Below are 22,685 nucleotides of genomic sequence, written 5' to 3'. Positions count from 1 at the left end.
TTTAACTCCGTCCGAAAAAAAGTAGTCAATTACTGTCAATTAGCTCTCAATTATCCATTTATCTATTTTTTATTTAGTTTTTCACTTATTGTTTTCAATCATAACTTTGGCGCAAGAAAACAATGATTTCAAATAAGTGTGTTGTACCTTGAAGTTGAAAAAAACTAACTTGAGCAAAAAAATAGAATGGGTACTTTAATGCCGTTCAAATTCTGTACATTTCTTACTTTGCATACTCTGCACCTTTGGTGAATTACCAAAGGTGCAGTAAAAAGTTCATACTTCTACAATGCATGTACATTGTGAATTCTCTACTGCAACGGTTTTATACAAGTAGAAGTAATACTGAATCAAAAAAACTTGGAAATCTTTGAAAGTAAATATTCTGCTTATTACAGTATATTAACTACAAAGCATCAGCACCTATGTCTTCTCAATGGCAACAAGGAATACAATGAAAATTTCTGTGTCTTTCTGGATTTTAGGGAAAGGAGAGTATACTGTACAGAACAGAGGGGAATCTAAACCAGGGCCGGGTCTAGGCAGGGGCAAGAGGGGGCCTGGCCCCCTCAAATAAATGTTGTGCCCCCTCAAACTAGGTGCTGGAGCACAATGCCCCCTCAAGATTTGTGGCTGCCCCCTCATACATGCCTGTCTAGACCCGGCCCTGATCTAAACTCAATCATTTTTACAGTTAGGTAAGGTAAAACAAAGAACTTTGTTCACCAAAGACGGTTCAAAGAACATGTTAGCTTTGGATTTATAGCAATAAACGGCCAACTCCTGATTGATTCAAATTTTACTCAGATCATTTTGCTGCCATTACAAAAATGTAGTTTTTTTTGGAGCGACTATGGAAGGAGAAAACTACTGTACCTGAAGTAGGTTTTTTGTTGTCAGTGTTACTGAACATCACCAATCCACGAAATGTGATTAGTTAATTTTGCTCATGAGAAAAAGACAATACAGATAGACAAAGTGGCGGACACCAAAACTACAGCAGACATCAATAAGAGCACAAAGATTTGACTGCGCTGGCACAGAGGCCGGGGTCCAGGCTGCTCCTCGTCGACGGAGAGCAGGGCCAGGGAGGAGCTGTCGGTGCTGCTGAGCGGGTCTGCGTGCTGTGGCCCGCGCGGCTCCACCATCCAGCGCATCACGTTCACCTTCATCTCCATGTCGTCAATCATGCGGTCGATTTGGCTGATCTCCCGCTCCATGGTGCTGCGCTCCTGGCTCTCCAGCTCAGCAGGAAGGGATGGACTCTGGGTCTGGTTCAGGTCTGGCAGACTGAGTGCCCGGGCCACCACCTCACTGCCTCCACCTGCACAGGTAAAAACAGGACTCAAACATTAACTGGTTCTAATGCGGCCGACAGCCAGTAAATACAAGTTTACCCAATGAAGTTTATAATATTTAAGTGCTTCCATTATTTGCTAGCATGTATATAAGTGAGGGTAGGCTTAAACAGTGGATCTCAACCTTTTGTGTTGCCGCACTGCACTTTCTTTAGTTTCAACAGCTAGCATGGAGGCATTGTCTTGTGCTCCAGGCATTGTGGGTATGTGCAGGCCTACTCAGACTCTCATATAATGAAGCCATACTCTTAGACAAATTATATCACTGCCAACGGCAATATAAAGAAAAAAAGAATTCCTAAACTTTTATGCTTAATATGTTGTTTTTACCTCCACAATAATCTGAAGACTGCTTGGAATTAATTTATGACATATTTCGTGATCCAAACCACAAGGGTCAAAATGTTTTAGTGTCAACAGTAGTTTTCTAAGGAAAGTAGTAGCTAGATGCCAGCTCAAACTTTTTCTGTTTTTCTGTATTTTTCTATTATATTTTGATTTGCATAATCAGGACACATATTCAAGTAGTTTGTACAAACTCATTTTTTTAATCTTGTAATTGATACTCAAAAAATCTGACCAATAAAACTATGTGGGCAAATCATTACAACATTTAAACACAAATGTCCATTTTGCTACTTATGATTTCAGAGTCATATTCAGACCCAACTCCTCTCTGAAATTATTATAAATATAAGAATGCTTGTCCAACTTTTGGCGTTTGTTGTATTGCCTCCTAAATTTAATGTAGGGTCATAATTTACCTTGTATGCCAGTTTTTGCCAGTGCATCCGTGTTGGCCAGAGAGAAGATTTCCGCCACATAGAAAACTTTGCACATGTCAACATGGAGCAGCTCTAGGCTGGAGGAGAAGGCCACCCAGAGGAGCTCCATCTCCTTACGCTGCCCCTCGGGCAGGCTCCTGTTTCGGAGATGTGAGGTCAAATGACTGCAGATGGACATGGCCAACATTTGGGCTTTTTCGCGCGTTTGTCGCAACTCATCGCGCAGCTGCAAACTGTCCGTGCACCCGCCGACACACGAGGCTAGCTGCCGGTAACATGCCACCACCTGTGAGGAGGAAAATAAATAATGATTCAAATCTGCTATTTCACATGCAAGCCTCGGGGGCAAATAAGGAAAACATGAAGCGGTTTGCTTGCAACCTGACCATCTCTGTATTTGCCCCAAGGCATATTACAATTAATCTCATTATCACTGATCTATTTGTAGATAAGCCAAAACAACCTTGTGCATTCAGAGCACTGAGAGATGAGCGGGAATACAACAGTAGCAAGTACATCCGCTATATTAATACTTCAGATTTTTCTACCGCATGTTCTCATTGGCCTTTGTGCCTTTCCATACGGTATTTGTGCATGACTCCAACCTTTGTAATGTTCCACTAGCTATTTCATATATTTTTACCATACAAAAGTATGGTCATATTGGCTCATTTGCACACTCCGAGCACAGCAAATCATACACAACATGCTAACTGGAAGTGAAAGCTCTAATTACTAAAATACATATCAACTGCACATCATGTAAGTATCATTGTGGAGCCAGGTTTAGGATTGTGGATTACCAAATATAAAATAAATATAAAAATAAAAAATAAACGTGCCAAAAACAGAACAAATATTATTGTAAAAACTACATGCATGCTTATAACAGATAAAAATGCCAAGAATGGCTGTGGAATAATAAGATATTGTAACGGTCACAAAGATGAGAGTGAGAGTGCTTTTTTAGCCACAGGGGGTGGGGGGGGGAATTAAGCTTGGATGTCATTACATTAAAAAAAAAACTGCAAAATGACAGTAGTGAAGATAAAATAATTGCTGAGGACAAATACAAATCCCTTCTATAAAAATGTCAGTATTAAACCACAACACTTAACATTCTGAAAAAGAACATGAAGCAGCTTACCTTTATCAAAGAACCCACCAGAGCCTTTCCATCAGCCAACGCCTGCTCTGTGCCAACTGTGCAATCATCCCCTACTTTGTTATTTACAAGTGGCATGAGGATGACTTGTCCAGAGTCCCAGACTCTGCCACAGCAGGCGAGATTCTGGCCCAGCTGCCCTTCACTTTTGTGGCTGCCCCCACTCCTCTTCTCCCCCTGGAAGATGCTTCATCCAGTGGCTGAGGGTTGAGACCGACTCAGTCCCAGAGCCGCAAGATGCCTCGCAAAATTGCACTCCAATGACTAAAACGCAATTGCGGCCACTGAACCTGCTTCGGTGGTTTGAAAAAATATATATATATCTCCAAGTACCAAAGTGGGAAAGTAACAAAGAAAAAAAGTAATAAAACGATGCAACTACTGAGCAAGGTGCTAATCCTGTGATTGACCTCCTTGCCACTGACTCAGACCGAGACGAACAGCTAATCTCATTAACCATCACTGAGACGGGAGAGATAGAAGAGCAGCTGGCTGCCTCCACCACAATGGCCCTTTCACTTACCGAGGAGGCTGCACTCTTTTACCTTGTTCACTCAACTGTAAAAGGTCACCGAAGGACAGAACACACATTTCTATTAGAATGCAGGAAATGTTAGTCGTGGTTCATATATACGTGTATATATATATATATATTGCATTAGGGATGACAGGATCCTAGTGCTCGGATGCAAAGGTAGACTAATAAGCAAATGTTGAATAACATAACAAATATTGATGACCTTACAGAATTGTACGTGGTCTCTTTATCCTGTCAGGGTCTTTCATGGTTTACTTCTCAGAGTACAGATTATGGATGACCTCGTCGGACAAGATTGATATAAGCACCTTCAAAGCACTAATTCCCTGGTGTGATAGTTCTATTGTAGTGTGCATTAGTAATGGCACATAGCACACCCAAGAAAGGTAACTGGATGTGGCCATCACAAGACTTGCAAATAAAGATTTTAGTAGGAGTTATTGACTTCACACAGAATTTTCAGCGATTTAATTTGATTAAAAGAACATGGAAAATGCAATCACGATAAACACAGTACACCTGAAAAATAAATATTTACATATACTATAAAAACTGCCCGTATTTAAGAGAGATTTTATATAATCTCTCTCTCTCTCCTTATCGTCCAGATGCTCTTCAACTGTGCGCCGTCTTGACCGTCTTCCGTAGCTTGCGCCCAGGAGAACTGTTCCGTGGAGAATTCACGGCTTCCCTGATGTTGGCGAGGAGGCCTCTCTTGGTTTTGGGCTGCACAGGAGACTTCTGGGAGAGCTTGGCCAGCTCCGTCTTCAGTGACGCGATCTCCTGGTCCTTATCGGCGTTCTGCTGCAGGAGGTCATCCATAGATTGTTGCTTGTAAAAATCATACATATAAAAGTTTCATTCAGGTGAGGTCATAGTGTTTGGATAGAATCAAACAGCTGACATATTATTGTAAGTACACACAATGCTTATCCTGCTTCATAACATCTTACCTGATCATCACACTTCTTCTGCAATACCTCCAGAGCGGCTGATTTCTCCAGGAAGGCATCTCTGACCTTCTCAAGTGTTTGACTGAGATCAATCAGCCTCTTCTCTAGGGACAAAATTAGCTGAACCAAACATCAAATTTAAAACTGAGCGAGGGCTCAAATAACCAGTCCGAATTAAAAAAAAAAAAAATTGAAATTGAAATTCTGCCCTTGTTACCAGCTGTTTATCTTCACACATTTTCTCCACGGCGCATTTTTCTTTGTACAGCCGTTTGAACCGATCTTCCCCTGTGGCGAGGAAACCAGGCGAATGACGTTATCGCCCTCATAACAGCTGGTGAGCTCAATGAAAGACACCAATAGAAATACTGAAGGGAAAACGCACTGAACCCAAAATTTAGAAATAGCAGTGTACTGCTCTTCAACTACTCCCATGTGTTCTAACCTGCTGCTTCAGTCGCGTCGGATGGCGCAGTCTGGCTCGACTGGTCCACTTTCAGAGCTGCACACACACAGCGTCCATTGCCGGACGTTAAGGAATCCAACTCTGACACTTTACGTTTCAGGGCCTACACAATGGGTGAGAGACTGGTGTCAAATATGAATGACCAAATATTTTAATGCTTGTGGTTTAGTTGCTTAAGATGAACGTGAAGCTAATTTGGCTGTTCTCAATACAGCAATGGGGATTTGAACACTGCATAATATTTCAAGGGAACATAAAATACCTCCACTTTGTCCTGTTCAGCAATGAACTCGTCAAGAGGCACATAGTCATCCTCCAGATTGTTCATTGCACACTGGTAGGCATGCTCTTTAATAGCATCCTTGTACATCTCAAAAGTGTTCTCCAGCTTTTCTTGGTAAATCTCCTTCTGCTCCTCTATCTGCCGACTAAACCAAGCAAACTTCTTTAGATTTTAAACAAAGGGTTTGGTGTTAGAAACATTGCTCAGTGTACATGCGCGGCACGGATGGTCTTCTCTTGCTAAATAAAAACCCACATGCGGAGTTCTTCACTCTCCATGAGCTGTTGTAACATGGCATCTCCCATCTCCTTCCGAATCTCCATTTCCTGAACCAGGTTCCTTCTTCGCTCAGCCAGGAGTTTGGTTCGCAGGCTCTCAATTATATTCACGAGCTCCTAGAAGCAAGAAAATTAAACAGTAATGAGAACTTGGTCCACGCAGTAAATCTTATGAAGGAAGAAAAATACATGGAACGGATTCGGATATAAAAAAAAAACACAATTTGAGGACAATCCATCCGCGGTACGTAAGGATTCTGACACGTGGCAGAAGTTTTACATTCTGTGGCAGCAGAGACATGTTCGCCTCGTCCTCCTCGTCCAGCAGCTCATCCTCCGACAGGTAGCTCTCCAGGGCCTCGCTGTCGATCACCCCGTTCCTCACCAGAGGCTTGCCATCGCGGTCGACCAGACAAGGAGCCAGAGACCCCAGTGGCTTGGCTGGGATCACCTGCACCACCTGCAACAGACAGGTGCCTTCTTTTATAGGAGGAGGAGGAGGAAGCGGCGCAGGGAGTGCAGCAAGTACAGCTCACTGCGCCGCGACCTCCGACACCATTAGGTACTCGAGGTTGACCTGTTTGGCGACAGCAGAGAACTTCATAACGTGGAGAGTTTCATCGTAGGTGGAAGCACATTGGTTGATGTTGACGATCATCGACGCTCTTCCTTTCCCGCAGAAAACCGTTTGGAAGAGCTTGGTGAGCTTACTCTCTCTGAAAGGAATGTAGCTGCTCTTCACTCTAGTTGATGGCAGAGAAAGAAAAAAAAAAGACAAATTGCAGGGTTTTAACAAGGAAAAATAAATATATTTAGAGCTGGTGACATGAAGAACCAACTGTACCGGTCGGTCTGATTGTTGCGGAGGGCGCTGATGCACTTCCCCAGGATTAGCAGGGAGTTGTTAATGTTCCCTGCCTCCTTCAGTCTCTCCCCGAAGGTCTTGGTTTTGTTGCATCGTTCCGAGCCGGCCAGGTCGCACAAAGAAAACCTCAGAAAACAGAGTTATTTAATGCATCGTGGCTCCTTTCATGGCGCTGAAGTGTGCCGAATAAGAGTTCAAATAACTCAATTCAATTCAATTCAATTAGCTTCCATGTCTTCAGTCACACCGCTTTGGATACATTAAATTACCCACTTTTGTATTTTTTACTGTTAGCCCTTTTTATTTATTAAAATCACCTTATGCCATACTTGCCGACCAATATATTTTCCATTGATCTCATCAAAACTTGCTTCAAATTACCACTATATTTAGTAGTACACTAGATTTTTGGTACACATTGGCTTGTGTTTTCCTTTGTGGTGACAAGTGATGATCATCCACTACTAACATACTGTTAGAATATTCATGATGCCTGTGGCAGATACATACTCAGAGATCCTTTCCACTGTAGTGCCATCGATTTTCAGTAACTTCATGGTAAATATGCTGTGGCTGTAAAGGAAAGCACGGTTGAGTTTTGTAAACAGAAAGTGGCACCGAACGGATTTAGTGAAAGGATTTAGTAAAACGTTTGCCTTCTGCTTGACGACTGGTTCATCTTGGTGGCTGCCGCACTTCTGTTTTTGTTCCCAAACTGTAGCAGCTTGGCGGCGTCGCCCAGAGTTTGGATGTTAATCCACCTGAGATCTGACATTACAAATAAAAACTATTTTACTTTCGACCCAGCTTCAGGCCTTGAGCAGCCTCAAGACCCATGCCGCTCATTTCTACCAAATAAGGGCCTCTGGTGTCCGGGGTTGCCGTCCCGCTCACCTTTGACATAAGCATTTCCAGCGCCATCGTCACACACTCGATGAGCAGCGCGTTTCTTGGACTTTGAGCACAAACGAGGTTGAAGCAGATCGTACACACACTCGTTGTAGATTTCAAAGAACGCCACCCACAGGGCAAACTGGTCACTGCTTGCTTCCCCTGGAGGAGGAGGAGGAGGAGGAGGGGAATACAGAGAGGGGAACCTCTAAAGGATCAAACATAATGGCATCCTGAAGTGACACTTTACACTAGTGTCACTTCCTCATTTGAGTCCACGCTGGGACAACTTTTAGACGAAAGAGGATGCATGTGCGGTGTGTAGAATTTGAGAGGGATTACCGCTTTGATCGTTGGACAAGGGGGAGGAAGAGACACGCCTGGGGGGAGAAGACAAGGACCCTAAACCACCACTGGGTCCAAAAGAATCTAACTCCTAGACCGGAGCAAAGAAATAGAGCATTATGGTCCAATCGGTGTTTTCAAATCTTTGCAGTATTTCTGGTAAAGCCTGAGGAAACACTAAAGTTGGCGAGAACTTACATCTTTGACTGAAGCAAAAATGGCAGCTTGAGCACTTCTCTCCTGCTGGACCTGGTCAGGATCCAGATACTGAGCATCGTTCCTGAGGTACGGCTTCAGGTCCATCCCCTCGTACAGGCGGCCCCCGATGTAGTGAAAGGTGGCGTCCAGCACTCGAGGCAGAATGCCCGGCTCTTTTGGAGTTCCTAAAACATTTGACGACACATTTAAGACGAGGGGAACCACTTCCTAATGCGCTTTTAAAAGCTGTTGGGCTCTCTTTACCTTGGATTGTGTAGGTTTTGCCTGCGTTGGTTACACCGTAGCTGAATATCAGCGCATTCTTCCCATCCAAGAAATCAAACATTTGGCTTTTGACGGTGTCCTCAAAAAGCTCGGACTGGGTCATCTCTTCTCCGAAAATCTAAAAGCCGACAGAAAGGTGCTTGATCTAGAACAGCACAGTCCTCATCTGAGATATAGGACAGGCAGATATGTGAAGAATACTATAAAAAAGGTAGAAAAATAACCAACCTGCGAGAAGGAGAACTTGTGGAGGGACGTGCCGATGCCCTTCTCACTGCTCTTCAAGGTGGCAGAACCCTTTGGGGCCTTCAGGGTCACAGTCTGGTTGTTTTCAATCACTACACAACCCTGAGGAGACAGGAGTTCATACGGATGCATCAAAAAGGATGCTCCACCTCATTCCATATTTAAAAAAATGGAAAGCACCTGAAAAACGTCAAATATCAGTTATAAGTTAACCCATTGTATTATTTCTATGCATTCCAATGAAGACACGGATACTCAAAGAGTGTATTGCACTGAAGTCAATAACCATGAAACCAAATTAATTACAAGAGTTAAAAAAAAAAATTGGACACATAACAAAGAATCAGCAGCACTTGCTCAAATAATAAAGTACGCTACAGAGAAATGTTTCAGTGTTTTTTTTTTTTTTGGGTGCACTGTACCTGATCCTCGTTGTCAGCGAGCTCCTCTTTAGAGAAGGGCCGCACTCTGAGGTAGACACTCATGGTCTGCTGCTGAGCACCACCAGGCAGTGCAGTCTACAAACAAACACACCATCAGACAGACCATCAGTGGTAGCATTTACGTCAGTCCTGGCCAAGGAGCAGGCATCCTTGATCAGTGGGGATCAAACAAAAAGGGGGTCAAATACATCACCTGCAGGGATGAAGTGCTGCCACGAGGAGCCATACAAGTCAAGTCCATGTCAACAGGCTGCATACTGATGCCGTCTTCCTCCGTCAAATTAACTGGACTCATCTTGAGACACGAAGCACCAACACGTCTATTGATTAACGTATTAGTCCGACACAGGCGTGATGGATGGAGATCTTCCACCTTCCCTGACTCTTTGGATGAAAACTCACAACAGGTTCTGGGCTTAATGACTTATTTTACCAACATGAAAGTCTGATGGCCTTCTCCCACTCAGAACTCAGGAGGCGCTTGTGATTAGTCTGAATTGAAAGCAGGTGTGAAGTCAAGGAAATCTTCAGGAAGGACCAACCAGCTCAGAGCTCTACTGTGGAGGTGGAGTTAAACAGAGATCAGTCAAATTGTTGTATGAAGGTTTAATACTTCTGAAAGTTAAGATGCTTTAGCTTTTCTTTTATAAATAATACTGAGACGTGTGTTCCATCAAACAGAGATCTGTTTGTAGATTGCGGAATTTTGTAAAAGGGGGGTGAGACTTCAAATTAAGTAATGATATTCGTAAGGAGCCAAACATATTGTTTAATAGCTTCATCTTTCATGGAGGAAATTATCACAATAGGCAAAGCAAATGTTTGTATAATGGAATGAATGTCAGTGCTTTGACCTTTATGTTTAGGTGGTATCGTGCATGCTGACTGGCACAGACACATAACTTTATGGATAAATGGTGGCATTAAAAAGAAAAATTGAAAACATTTACTTGTTGGGTTTACATTACATTTGCCTGGTTCAACATATCAGTTTCTGCTTCTCATAAATGATGTTATCTTCTGCACACAGCCCAATACTTGGATTGAATAAAGCTTTATGCTGCAGCAAGTAAAGCAGCACTTAGATTTATGTGTACATTCTAGGTTGGTCTCCAAAAGAATGAAATATATTAAATAACTATGCTCAAATTGTCATAAACTATGAAAGCCATTAAATAGTTGCAGTTCAATAACCATTCTCAGCAAGTCAGCCCTGAATGAAAATGATCTCTCCTTAGCAACTAGCTACTTAACCAGCTCTAAATGTAAATTTATATTCAATAAATATCATTTAATTTAATATTAGATTAATAAATTTGTTGAACTATTGCAGAAAATCATTTTTTAGCAGCACAGGTTTCAGAGAGCAGATTATTCTTCTGCAGTGCTCCAGTTATCACTGGATAATTTATGTTGAACACTAACTCAGATTGCTCAGAGATGCATGTACTGTTTCCAGACTTTATACTTCAATGAAATCACAAAAAATAAAGTTTGCTGGTTGGTAGTACATTTATAGTTCCCTGTTCCACATACTTTCCTTTTGTGATTTTTACAAATGACAAATATATTCCTTGCTTCAGAAAAAAAACACACAACACCACATCAGTTTCCTTAATTTCTTTAATGCATGATCTGAATCATTTATGCATCTGCGATGGTAACCTCAACCTCTACACCTGGTTCAATGCTGATGGAGGTGATCTGCTTGACAATTTCAGATGGGCTGTGCAGATCAATCAGGCGCTTGTGGATCCTCATCTGGAAACGATCCCAGGTTTTAGATCCTTCACCACAAGGAGTTTTCCTGGTTGTGATGCGCAGAGTCTTGAAAAGGCAGCAAAAAAAATGTTTAGCTTGACAAACTATAAATTGATATTTTGCATTACGAGTGGTTTTCTGTCCCCAGCAGACTGAACAGCCAGTAAATTTCCTAAAATTCTACATAGCTTCAGTACCTTGGTTGGCATCCGGACGGGTCCTTTCACCTTCAGGCTCTTCTCCTTGGCCCCACGGATCAAGTCTGCGCAGACTGAGGAACAGACAAGACTTTTAAGGACCCCAAGCAACCAAACAATTGATTCACATTTCATTGGGAAATCCATGGCTCAGAATAGCGTATATCCAATCCTCAGTGATTATCAGATGGAAATTTATCCTCATTGTTTGGATTTTTTATTGGTCACAAAAAAATCACATTGAGTTCAGTTACCTTTTTCCAGAGATTTGACATTGCGGCTGGTGAGGGTGATGCGAATGCGGTGAATGGCGACCTCAGTATCAACAGGTGCCTTGCCAGAGTCCTTAAAAGCCTGCGGGTACGAAAACAAGTCATCTATATGCTGGGCATTAACATTAAAATTATATAATAAGAAATTTGGGTTAGACAGCAAGCGTTTTGAAGTAGGGCTATGCTCGTCACCTGGTGTTATACGTTTATGAGAAACTCATAAAGTACATTAGGATATTAACATAGTTAATTATACATTACATAAATCTAGTTTGAGTATAGTAATCTTATTAGTTTTCACGTATCGACATACTGGAGATTTACTAAATATTGAAATTAAGCGAATTATGCCTAGCGAGAAATACATAGTCAACATAACCTTTCAAAAGTAGTAACGTTAGTTTCAACTTCCCCGGATTATGTTGTAAAACTTGTCTCAAATACAGGTGAATTAAAGTGAAGTTATCATTTTAACCACTTTCACTTTCAGAAACACCTACGGTTGATTTACATTTAAGTAACGTTAAAAATGGGAGCAAGACTTCCTTATTTTACCCCAATAACAAGCGTTGAGTACTTTTGGAAAATGCGAATAAATAAGTGCCTGGAAGACTGAAAAGCAATAAGCATAAAACTGAAAGGTTTATGATGTTACCAAGATGTTAGTGTTAATTATTCTTTAAGAGCCCAGTTTATGAACGATTTCTGGCGGGACATGGCATTGACGCGACATGAGCTATCGGGGCTATCGTTAGCCATTATGCGCCAGATAACTCGACGTTAAAACTTAAATATTGAACTTCAAATCCACAACAGAATAAACGTCTTACATCAGAAAGCGTTGAATACAAACGATACGTACCATATTTATTACGCCTGACCGACTTATTCGGGAAAAATTCGAGCGAACAGCGGTGAGCCAGGAGCAGTTGCTACCAACGTGGTTGGCTGTTCAGAAAAAGAGAGCGAGCTGACACCCGTTTCCTGCGTAAGTAATGTTCATCCGGGGCTCTGACACTTCTTCTTTGGTGTTCATATCAGCACATGAACATCGAGAGCGACACATAGCGGCCACACTCAAACAATCAAATAAAAACATCCACACAATATACTTAAACACTTGATTTCCCGCTGTCTAATTATCTAAAATATTATATGAACGTTGTGTTATTGCGGAGATGTATTAAAATCACACAAATAAAGTGGAATAATAGTTCATATGGTTTTGTTATTTAATTTACAAGGTAAAATATTACAATGGTTATGCATTAAAGTAGTCCAACATATAACCACCGTGATAAGTAAAGCGTAACTCCACACTTGGTATTTGCTCCATCAATGTTGTCAAGTGCTGTTAAAGTAGACGGGTAATCATTCGAACAAGATATGACATCCGGCAAAGAATTTGAAATAAATGAATGACTGCTAAACGGGAACTAAATCTTCAAACATATGTATTTTTTATTATTAAAATGATACAGTGTGAGTTGTGTGAGTTTCTGTATGTGACACCCAACTCGATTGCACGTAACACACATTTTCTTTTGAAGGATGAAAGCGGAACTCATGTGTTGCATTAAAGACGCGCAGATGATTCTTAAGTTTCTGAACAAGTAACGGAACCGGTCAGTTGCCAAAAAAATGTTTTGTCGAAACCCGTTAGGATTCTAGGAATGTGATAGGGCGGAAAATATGATTCAATTGTTGTAGTGTTTCAGAAGAGGTATAGAAGTTAATGCCGAGGGGAAAACAGGTTTTATTTTACTGTGCGTCATGATTCCGGACTTCAGGCCGCCGCCGAGTGACAGTCAAAAAGCCGCAGCGTTTACCCCGTTACCCTCGATGCAACTTCACTGCAGTTGAATGGAGGCGGACCGACACTTTTAACTGAAGAGATGAATTACGGCGTCCCGGCTAACTCGCTGTTACTTTTCCGTGCCTGCGATGAGGGGGACTACGAAACCGCCCGGGGGATCCTGGAGCCCGGCGCCCCGAAAGAATCCGGACGGCAGAGCAGGCTGCGGTCAGAGGCGGGGTCGGAGTACACCACCGCGGTCACGTTGTCTCTGGTACCGGTGGACTCCACGGACGAGGAGGGGAACACCGCCTTACAGTTCGCTTCGGCCAGTGGTCACGAGAACCTGGTCCGGTTTTTGTTACGGAAGGGTACGTCGGTGGATAGCCGCAACAACTACGGCTGGACCCCGCTGATGCAGGCTGCGAGGTGGGGCTGCGGGCTGGAGCTCCAGCGCAATATGCAATTGTTTTAAAAAAAAGAAACAGAAAAAGTTGTCTTGCTGTTTTTTTTTTTACTGATGGTGAACATTGGGAGACATTAAGCAAACACATATATTATTTTTCATTCCAAAGTTGTATTCATGGGGGGTAACAGTATTTCAGTTGTATCATAAACAATAATGTCCTCATAGTGCTTCAAAGCCTGTGATCACGACCACTGGCTCGTCCTTTTGACATGGAGCCAGACAAGCTTTATCTAAAACAATCCGTAGTTCTCACAAGAACATGTACTAACACTGGTATTAATGCAACCCAGCTGGCGAGGAAGGTCACAGTAAGGGGTCTGAACTTCAACACACAGTGCCCTGTTGCTGTGGAAATCTACCACAAGCTCAGTTCTTTTCACCCTAAAATATGTGTATATGTGTATTACACGCTCGGTATCAGCTTTGGGTGATTTTCACAATGTAAGTCAATTAGGTGTGACATAAGTTAACCTGGTTAAGTTAATTCAGCTCCCACATGCACGTTGAACTTTCCCGCATCTTGGGGGATATGGATCGTTAAGTCCCGCTCACCATCACGTTTGTTGTCTCCCAATCCTCCACCCAGGTTTGGTCACCTGAATGTTGCCCACATCCTGTTGGAGAACGGGGCAGAGATCAATGGGCGCAACAGGCTGGGTGCGAGTGTTCTCACTATGGCGGCCCGAGGGGGACACACTCATGTAGTGAAGCTTCTCCTGGAGAGCGGGGCCTACGTCGACGACTACGATCATCTGGCCGTGGCTGCAGAGGCGGTCTCAAGCGGCAACAACAACAACAACAACAGCTGCAGGTTTGGGCCGTTTTTCTGACAGCCATTGCAGGCTTGGAACTGTTTTTTTAATGCATTACAGCAAAACCTGTGTGGCCCCTCCTTTTTCCACAGCGCGGCTGGTTTTGGTGGAGGTGAAGGCTGTCTAGGAGGTGGCGGGAGAGAATTCATGGACATCACAGCCCTGATGGTGGCGTCTCAGCATGGCCATGAGGCCTCGGTGCGTCTGCTGCTGGAGTGGGGCTCTGATGTCAACTTTTCCCAGAAGACCACTGGCTGGGGACCACTGATGATAGCCACCCTCAGTGGAAAGGTGGGTTCAGTGAATTGTTGGGTGTTACAGGAAAAGAGGACGGACGGATAAAACAGTGCATGCACTTGGGTGGTCTTTTGGGTTGGACCTTTAACAGCATGTGCAACTTGAGATGCATTTACTCAATGTCGATACACTTTGTGACTTTGTTTAAGAAACAGTTGCAGCATGAGTGTGCATGAAGTTGTAACAGCTTGGAAGCTTGTCCCTGGACTGAGTGACTGGAGCAGCCGGCAAATGAAGTTGTCTTCTTGCTTCCAAAGGTGGCCGTGGCTCAGCAGCTGGTGGAGCGCGGAGCTGACCCGGACCGGGTTAATGTTCTGTCCAAGACGGCCTTTGAACTAGCCATGCAGCTTAAACAGAGAGACATCAAGGCCTTTTTGGACTCCATCACCACCATCCGACCGCAGACCGGTGAGGCAAATAGTTTGCACTTCCCTACACAATAAACATCCTAATGGTATCAATGGTGAGAACAATAAAAGTATGTAAAAACTAAACCAAACAAAGGGGCAGATTTGGGATGTGTCTTATGCAGATTTATGTTTTTCATGTTTTTACATTTATTCCTTCCCACAAATACTGTATGTCATCGTATTGTTTTGTGAGGATGTGTGAAATTCTTGTTTTTCTATGTTTCATTTGAGTGTACTTCGGGTTGATGTGTCACTTCCCTGTTGGCAGAGAGGACAACCGTTGTGTGTGTTGCTCTCTTAAACTGCAATTAACACGGATGTGAGAGTGAAACTCACAGTGGTGTCTCTCAGTGTCTTTGATGGCTGAGGGCTCTTCTCACCAGTAGCTCAGTTTTGCTGCACGGAACATGTAACCTCAACAACTGAAATTAAACCAAATACCTAACCAGAGCTCCCTTGAGATTACAATTTTTGACACTAGACCTGAAACTAACGGTTATTTTAATAATCAATTAATCTGACGATTATTTGTTTGATTCAGCGATGAATCAAATTGCTCCTTGAACATCCCTGAGCTGTTAAAGTAGTAAAAACAAAACTGATGGACTAGCACAAAAAACATACACGTGTATGCTTTACATCTGTCGTGTTTATCCACCACACCGGCCCGCGAAATACTGTCTAAGCTGAAACCGGTCCCTGAGGCAAAAAGGTTGGGGACCGCTGCTTTGCACTACTCTCGATTTGATCTTGTTGTTACAGCCCTGTTTGACATGTTCCAGTTTCAGCAGAGATATTTTATTCCATGTAACAGATCTAGTTTGACTTAATGGTTTTCTTGTTGTTGACGATCTCTTTCCTGTGCTTCAGTGAGTGGTGAATTCATCTGTGCTGAGTATCTATTTACATTAACCTCCCCCCGGCCTTACCAGGTGTTGGCGGTACTTGGCGGATTACCATAGAGTTCGACTTTTGTTTCAGAGCATATGAGAACCCTCTCCTGTCCTTAGCAGTGCTCTTCTCTCCACAGACGATGAAAAGAGACGACCAGACGTGTTCAGTGCACTCAAGTTAGGTGAGTTAAATCAAATACTTTATAGCCAAAGTTAACTGCTTTGTTAGATTTACATATATATAAATATTCATGTGCGTGCGTTTGTGTGTCTATTTTTGTTGTCTCAGGAAACTCCCAGCTAGTCAAGGAGATCTTGGAGGAAGATCCCACTCAGGTGAATTCGTCCAATCAGGAGGGAGCGTCACCTCTCATGATAGCGGCGGTGAGCGGTCAGCTGGAAGTGGTGCAGCTGATGGTCGAGAAGAAGGCCGACATTGACAAGCAAGACGGCGTCCACGGGTGGACCGCTCTGATGCAGGCCACCTATCATGGGTAAGGAGGACATGCCGTTGTGTTGTGCAATGAGCAATGTTGTGCGTGCACCGTGAACGCCGACGCATCTTCGGTCTCCCTCCTTCTTTCAGTAATAAAGACATTGTCAAGTACCTGTTGAGTCAAGGAGCTGACGTCAACCTTCGAGCTAAGAACGGATACACAGCATTTGATTTGGTGATGTTGCTGAACGACCCAGGTACCTGCACTATAATCACTTTGTCTTATCATCCCTTTGGGAAAATGTGCTCAGACTAAACAAAAACATTTCAATTGCTCTCTAATAAATATTAATAATTGCAGTAATACAATCGGGTTTCCCCCACTTGTGAAAATAGCAACACACTCTTGATTTAACTTTGACCTTTGACCTTAGATGGTAGAAGGATTCAACGCGAGTATAAACTATTCGGGAATTGAATTCCTTAGATTACATTAAATTGGAAATAAATTGTAGAGCAGCCGCAAATATAAGCGATATTATACACTGAAAAGCAATTTCCAGCTAGTTTTGGGACCTGGGCAAATGCAAAAGAATTCACTGGTGTTAGCTTCTCAGATTTGAACGTTTACTTATTAGATTTCAACTACACCTTTGGTTTTAGCACTGTTAGTCAGAGCAAACTAACTTCATATTTTTTAATAAGTGACATGTTTTTGTCAGTTATCATGAATGCTTCAGTGTTTGTTATGAGAGATGAGGAGAACATAATTCCTTCTTCAAAAAGGGAATCATTTTGCGATGGATGTCCAGTGGACAGCAGCACTCGACACAGTACACACAGGGTCGTTTTCATGAGGTTGGTTAATCGTTTCACTCTGAATCCTTACTTATTTTCTATGTGTCGACTCTGGACTTTCACAGACACAGAGTTGGTGCGCCTGTTGGCATCGGTGTGTATGCAAGTAGACAAGGACAAGTCCAAGCATCGAACCTTGCTGACTCGCTCTAAAAGCAGACAGTCGCTCAACAACGTCCCGGTTCCCCCCGACGACAAGGGAGGCCTTAAGGTGGAGGAGAAGCTAGTGGACTTGATCCATATCATGTTGTATTGATCCGTTCTTCTTACATAATTTTGTGACTGGAGATCATACATTTTTTAAGGGGGGGGGGGGGGAGATAATGAGTAACGTCCATAAATCCCTCCCATTACATGTTTGACTTCAGTCCTGGTGGAGCCGGATGTCCAATCGGTTCAGACGGCTGAAGTTGACTCACACCCTGAGACACGGCCTTTCGTCCAACCGCTTGGCGCCGTTTCCCGACGATGCTGACGCCTCACTGGATGCCACAATGAAGGCGAACAAGAAGCCTGTGTCTGCCGTGTCCAATGGAGCGCTGGCTCTGACTCCTGCCCTGGGGGGGAATGACGTCAGCACAGCGTGGGCAGGCAAGAGCAACGATGCTGGTGAGATACAGCGATGACATTATTTCATTGTGATATTCCTGTAGTCAGTAGTAAAGAGCCTGATTAAATGTACTTAGTTACTTTCACAGATGACTTTGCATAACCTTACCTTGAACCTTGAATTTCGAAATATGTGATTTAGGGAATGTGTCAATGTGGCTTATGCTCTTTTTCAGGGCTTTGCAGGCCAAACACGGAAAAGGAGGACTTTCTTATAACCACAATGGTAGGAATGAATGCTCGATTTAATGTAAACTCTACTTCTTTGTACATTCAGCAGTATTGTGGCTGCAGTGAATCACCTCATCAGAAAGTTACCACACTGAAACAACATGTGCCAAAGGGTCTTCCCTGTATCTTTTTTTGTAGTGTCTGTGTTTTGGGGGTTTTCCCTCGCTCTTCTGCTAAGAGTTGTATTCATGAAGCTCATGCTTGTTGTTCATTTTGTTTGTGCAAGCGTTATTCTTTGTATTCCCATGTTTTCTAGCTCAGAAGTGGTGCGCCCTTGACCCGGCTTCCCAATGACAAGCTTAAAGCGGTCATACCTCCCTTCCTTCCTCCATCCAACTTTGAACCATGGAACTCGGACCGCTCGCGTCTCCTTGGGGAGGGAAAGAGCGAAGCGCCCCGCCTGCCCATGCCACCCCAGAGGAAGCTGAACAGCAGTGGAAACTCAGATATTGTGAGTGTGAAAATGTGCCGTGCTGTTAAAAGCTTTTCTATGCCTTCATCATCACTAAGTCTTTTGCTAATTTTCTCCTTTAATTGTCAGACGTCTATCAGTCGCGTGGTTAGCAGGTCCATTAAGTTTCCCAGCATCCCCAAGGGGCCCTCCTCCTCCTCGCCTTCAAACTCTGGTCACTACCACTCTCCCCACTCCTCAGGAGGCTCCAACGGGGTCGCAGGGATCAACCGGGACTCCCATAACCGCTCAGGTTCACACAGACGCAGGCAGACACAAACGCACGCTCGCACACTGGAGACGTAAGCGACCGCATCACGCGCTCTTGCATCTTTCTCCCACCAGGGGGCAGTGCAGACAGCGTTCTCTCCCAGATAGCCGCCCAAAGGAAGAGGGCGGCTGGCCTGATGGATGCCAAGGCCCAGGCTCCGGAGAAACAGCCCAGCCAGACACAAAGTCAAACCTCAACGCCACCATCGGCACAAGGCCTGCCGCTACCGGATGTCAACCTGCCTGAGATCCACTCCCACCCCAGCCTGGTGGCTCCCGACATCCACTCGAGAAGGGTCCGTGTTGTGCTTTCCTTTCTGTCTTTACGCCGTAAAACTGCCAGTCATGTCAATAAACTGGTGCTGCCGTCCACTCCTTGTTCTGTTTGTAGAAGATGGAGTTGAAGAAGAGGCCGCAGTCTGGGAATTCTTCCACATCCAAGAGCACGTCTCCCACTTTGACGCCTTCTCCTTCCGCGACGCCCAAGCCCCCCACTGGGCCAGGAGACTCTCTGTCCTCGGCCTCTTCCCATCCTCGCTCCAAGAGCAGCGGGGGCTCCAGCAGTGGAACCATAACTGATGAAGGTGATCCCATAAAGGATTTATCTATAAATTCAAACGTTCACAACATTTATTCAGCTTTTAGATCAATTCTGTGAATGTTTGAGAGAAAGATGGAAGAAGTAATAGATGTGTCAATGTGGCTTATGCTTTCATTGTATTCATTCATAATTGAAATTGAACCATCAAAATCATGGCTTGCCATAGAAATAATCAACACATCATAATATCTAAATCGACTTGTAAAAACTCCGGCCGAATTTCAGTTCTCTTTAAATCATCAACGAGTTGTTTGTGTCTTTTCTCAGATGAGCTGTCTGGTATATTGAAGAAACTGTCCCTCGAGAAGTACCATCCAATATTTGAGGAACAGGAGGTATTTAATCTTTAACGCCAAAGGTTTCAAAACATCTTCCTGCACTCGTCTGTCTTTTCATTTGGCCTTTTTCCTCTGTTCGGAGTCACAGGTTCTCAGTGTTGTAAACCCATCACTGTGTTTCATAAGAGAACGGCATGGATTACAAAGTTCTGAACTCATTAAGAAAACAATTGTATATGTTTTAATTTATATATAATGTTTTATGCAGTATTTCTCCTCTCTCTTCTAGGTGGACATGGAGGCTTTCCTGACTCTAACAGATGGAGACCTGAGGGAGCTTGGCATTAAAACGGACGGACCCAGACAGCAGATTTTAGCCGCCATATCAGAGCTCAATGCTGGAAAGGTGCATTTGATTGAACATGTACGCATGATGCATCTCTAAGGAGCCTTTGCTTTCAGTGGTGTGTTTCCAGTCATCTCTAGGGCGTTAGGTTATCTTTCTTTCCACTTCTAGTTTTCCTCAGTATAATTCAACTTTGTGAGCCAGCAGAGAGAAAGGCAGAATTGCTTTGAGCTTGGATAGAAATTGCGACAGGGAGCTGCTTGCAGGTGGTACCGGAGGGAAAAGATATGTGGAAGTATAGCGTCATCTTTGCCTGAAAATATTAACTGATTTGGCTGTCATCAGGGCCGAGAGAGGCAGATCCTTCAAGAGACCATCCATAACTTCCAGTCGTCCTTTGGCAGCAGCGCTAGTAACCAAAGACAAGCAGGTGAACCACGCTGTGAGTGTGGGTGCTGGGAACTTGGGAATGGGAGCACTATTAACACAAAGACAACATCATCATCTGTCTCTCTTACTCACTGGCTATTCCTCTGTCGCTCTCTTCGCCCCACCTTTCTTCATCAGCACCAACAGGTTGGATGAGACACCAGGTTCGTACCCCCAACAAAAGATAACCCAGCAGCCCTGACGTCCACCAGGAAGTACCCCAAAGGCACACTCAAGTGTCCAGATGCCAGTGACACGAGTCATAAGGAGTCTACTACTGGCCTGTGTGCCAGAAGATGCTGGAGCAACAAAGACCAGATAAACCCTGATACCCTGCCTTTGCAGAACCCTCCAGGAGCAAACTGCATTAAAGTGAACCTCGGGTGGATCCTAAAGGAGGCGAGCTGAGACAGTGCTGGCTCAGTCCAGTGCCCTGACGCTGACAGACCAAGCATGTGATGTGTGGCAAATGCCGATTTTTGTTTTTGCCCCCGAGACAAGGTTTTCACATTCTGCTGCTAATTCAGCGCAGAGGGTTCTGTAAGAGGAGGATATCAAATACGTGGGAGACACTGCTATTTTATCCAAACAAATGTGAAAGATGCAGCATATGTATTGTATAAATGCTACGGTAAGTCAGGAGAAAAGAAGAGGGCGATAACATTATAGTAGCACACTATATAACAATTAAATGCAATAAAACAGGTGTTTCAATCATACCAATAATACTGTGATTGACAATTCAAAGCAGTTCTAACAAGGAGTACTGATGAGAAAAGAAGATGGAGAGTGAAAGGTATTTTTTAATTTTTACATACAGATCATTTTTAGTCAAGACTGTGTGTTGTCATGAATAAATCTACGTCTAAAGTGAAATGGTGCAAAAACTTAACGCAAGCTAATCTTCCTTCCACAAGAGGGCAGTGACCCTCTTTCGGTGCAATACATTGTTGGAGCAGTACTTCTCCAGCCTTAATAAACTCTTCTGTGGAGATTAGCTCCGTAAATGAGGTTACTTCTTCAGATTTAATAGTCACAGAATAAAACAATTTCAATGAGCAATCGTTATGTTGTTTTCCAACACATGAAAAGTTGAATTCATCATTCATTCTTCAAGTGTTCAGTATGTAGTATGTGGAGAGAAAAGGAAAAACCGTAGTAAAATCCCACGTATGTGTAAGATTACAGGCCAATAAAGTTGTGATGTGAATAATATGTCTCTCCTTTCAGCACAATTTAGCTTCTGCAGTTTGACTGTACTGAAGAGTACTTTGTAGTGGCTGATCTTAGCCAATGATAACAGTGATTTGGCTGTGTAGCTGACATTACTTGTTGTCCCTTTTCTACGTGCAACAGGATCACTGCATTTTAGCATTTGCCAGGAGCTTCCATTTGAAGGCTCGCCATAAAATCTGCATGTCACACATCGCTTTGCCCAAGAGCTCAAATGAAATACACATGTACTCTGATTTAAATTGATTATGTTGTCAAATCAGGGTTGGCGGTAAATATGCACTAAACTTAATGAACACATTCCTTAGTGTGTGCTTTATTGCTTCAATTGACTCCATTCACCATCAACACTGATTGGACCTCTTACCCAAAGTGGTGCTTTTTCACTTTATAATGAACACATTTTGTGTTGTGGGCATTCACAGTGGACCTCAAACATCCCAATGCAGTAACAACAATGAGTTCATCTTAATTTAGTTCTAATGAAATACATCAGTCACTGGTGTTCTATACATTCATCCCTAGAGAGTTGCGTGGAGGCTGGAGTCCATCTCTGCTAACCACGCGGCGAGAGACGGTGGGGGGGCGGGGGGACCCTGGACGGGTCCCCAAGTGAATAGCAGCTCCGACACAGAGACAAACAACCACCACTCACATCCACGATCAATTTAAAGTCACCAATTAACCCGATCCCCAGAGCATGGGTTTGGAGTGTGGGAGGAAGCCGGAGTACCCGGAGAGAAGCCACACAGCCACAGGGAGAACATGCAGACTCCACACACAAAGGCTACTTTAATGAAAAGCATCGCTCAGTGTGGGAAAGCCTTCCTCTCCAGGGAGGTGGCAGATGGACTGTTCTGATGTACAGTCAAACGTGAGCTGTACCAAACTGCAGGAGAGAAAAATCTATTTGGAATACATTAACATTGCTGTGGCAT

At 43.5% G+C, this 22,685-nt stretch overlaps 4 protein-coding genes across 7 annotated transcripts; 1 reads left to right on the top strand and 3 right to left on the bottom strand.

The window, feature by feature from the left end:
• Window positions 1-194: 194 nt before the first annotated feature.
• On the bottom strand, window positions 195-3,713 carry rgs9bp (regulator of G protein signaling 9 binding protein). The gene is made up of 3 exons (XM_037456030.2): window positions 3,291-3,713; window positions 2,123-2,429; window positions 195-1,324 (listed from the first exon to the last, which is right to left on the bottom strand). Exons 1-3 carry the CDS (start codon window positions 3,384-3,386, stop codon window positions 948-950), a joined length of 780 nt encoding a protein of 259 aa, XP_037311927.2. The 5' UTR covers window positions 3,387-3,713; the 3' UTR covers window positions 195-947.
• Window positions 3,714-4,057: 344 nt separating this feature from the next.
• Window positions 4,058-9,506, bottom strand: zgc:56231 (uncharacterized protein LOC406257 homolog). Its single transcript, XM_037455965.2, has 18 exons — window positions 9,293-9,506; window positions 9,079-9,174; window positions 8,639-8,758; window positions 8,390-8,528; window positions 8,126-8,310; window positions 7,925-8,018; window positions 7,586-7,744; window positions 7,348-7,459; window positions 7,202-7,264; window positions 6,671-6,817; window positions 6,404-6,569; window positions 6,107-6,286; window positions 5,804-5,943; window positions 5,528-5,693; window positions 5,245-5,368; window positions 5,017-5,087; window positions 4,800-4,919; window positions 4,058-4,677 (listed from the first exon to the last, which is right to left on the bottom strand). Exons 1-18 carry the CDS (start codon window positions 9,392-9,394, stop codon window positions 4,462-4,464), a joined length of 2,400 nt encoding a protein of 799 aa, XP_037311862.2. The 5' UTR covers window positions 9,395-9,506; the 3' UTR covers window positions 4,058-4,461.
• Window positions 9,507-10,704: 1,198 nt separating this feature from the next.
• On the bottom strand, window positions 10,705-12,351 carry rps20 (ribosomal protein S20). Its single transcript, XM_037456033.2, has 4 exons — window positions 12,192-12,351; window positions 11,312-11,411; window positions 11,058-11,131; window positions 10,705-10,926 (listed from the first exon to the last, which is right to left on the bottom strand). Exons 1-4 carry the CDS (start codon window positions 12,192-12,194, stop codon window positions 10,744-10,746), a joined length of 360 nt encoding a protein of 119 aa, XP_037311930.1. The 5' UTR covers window positions 12,195-12,351; the 3' UTR covers window positions 10,705-10,743.
• A 541-nt stretch (window positions 12,352-12,892) lies between these two features.
• LOC119198602 (ankyrin repeat and SAM domain-containing protein 6-like) lies at window positions 12,893-21,233 on the top strand. Of its 4 annotated transcripts, none has more exons than XM_037455963.2 (18): window positions 12,893-13,553; window positions 14,180-14,404; window positions 14,498-14,696; window positions 14,960-15,110; window positions 16,143-16,187; window positions 16,295-16,499; window positions 16,592-16,698; window positions 17,365-17,510; window positions 17,668-17,908; window positions 18,085-18,134; window positions 18,396-18,590; window positions 18,681-18,843; window positions 18,936-19,156; window positions 19,252-19,444; window positions 19,729-19,796; window positions 20,029-20,145; window positions 20,431-20,515; window positions 20,653-21,233. In XM_037455963.2, exons 1-18 carry the CDS (start codon window positions 13,225-13,227, stop codon window positions 20,700-20,702), a joined length of 2,790 nt encoding a protein of 929 aa, XP_037311860.2. In that variant the 5' UTR covers window positions 12,893-13,224; the 3' UTR covers window positions 20,703-21,233. The 4 variants fall into 4 exon arrangements, with proteins under 4 accessions (XP_037311860.2, XP_037311859.2, XP_037311858.2 ...); XM_037455962.2 differs by having other exon boundaries at window positions 20,431-20,527; XM_037455961.2 differs by having other exon boundaries at window positions 20,029-20,163.
• The last annotated feature ends 1,452 nt before the right edge of the window (window positions 21,234-22,685 follow it).

Source organism: Pungitius pungitius, chromosome 19, assembly GCF_949316345.1.
Source record: "Pungitius pungitius chromosome 19, fPunPun2.1, whole genome shotgun sequence".
NCBI lineage: Eukaryota > Metazoa > Chordata > Actinopteri > Perciformes > Gasterosteidae > Pungitius > Pungitius pungitius.
This window is presented reverse-complemented; position numbering and strand designations above follow the sequence as displayed.

Excerpts from the sequence above, each read along its gene's own strand:
- zgc:56231 (XM_037455965.2), bottom strand. The coding sequence starts at position 9,394 with ATGAGTCCAGTTAATTTGACGGAGGAAGACGGCATCAGTATGCAGCCT. Across the intron at positions 8,759-9,078 it reads TCGCTGACAACGAGGATCAG|GGTTGTGTAGTGATTGAAAA; the intron begins GTACAGTGCACC and ends CTGTCTCCTCAG. Across the intron at positions 4,678-4,799 it reads AGAAGAAGTGTGATGATCAG|CAACAATCTATGGATGACCT; the intron begins GTAAGATGTTAT and ends GATTTTTACAAG.
- rgs9bp (XM_037456030.2), bottom strand. The coding sequence starts at position 3,386 with ATGCCACTTGTAAATAACAAAGTAGGGGATGATTGCACAGTTGGCACA. Across the intron at positions 2,430-3,290 it reads TGGTGGGTTCTTTGATAAAG|GTGGTGGCATGTTACCGGCA; the intron begins GTAAGCTGCTTC and ends TCCTCCTCACAG. Across the intron at positions 1,325-2,122 it reads GGCAAAAACTGGCATACAAG|GTGGAGGCAGTGAGGTGGTG; the intron begins GTAAATTATGAC and ends TTACCTGTGCAG.
- rps20 (XM_037456033.2), bottom strand. Across the intron at positions 11,132-11,311 it reads TGTCAAATCTCTGGAAAAAG|TCTGCGCAGACTTGATCCGT; the intron begins GTAACTGAACTC and ends TCTGTTCCTCAG. Across the intron at positions 10,927-11,057 it reads CCGTCCGGATGCCAACCAAG|ACTCTGCGCATCACAACCAG; the intron begins GTACTGAAGCTA and ends TGCCTTTTCAAG.
- LOC119198602 (XM_037455960.2), top strand. The coding sequence starts at position 13,225 with ATGAATTACGGCGTCCCGGCTAACTCGCTGTTACTTTTCCGTGCCTGC. Across the intron at positions 17,511-17,667 it reads ACGACAAGGGAGGCCTTAAG|TCCTGGTGGAGCCGGATGTC; the intron begins GTGGAGGAGAAG and ends GTTTGACTTCAG. Across the intron at positions 20,164-20,430 it reads AGGTGCATTTGATTGAACAT|GGCCGAGAGAGGCAGATCCT; the intron begins GTACGCATGATG and ends GGCTGTCATCAG.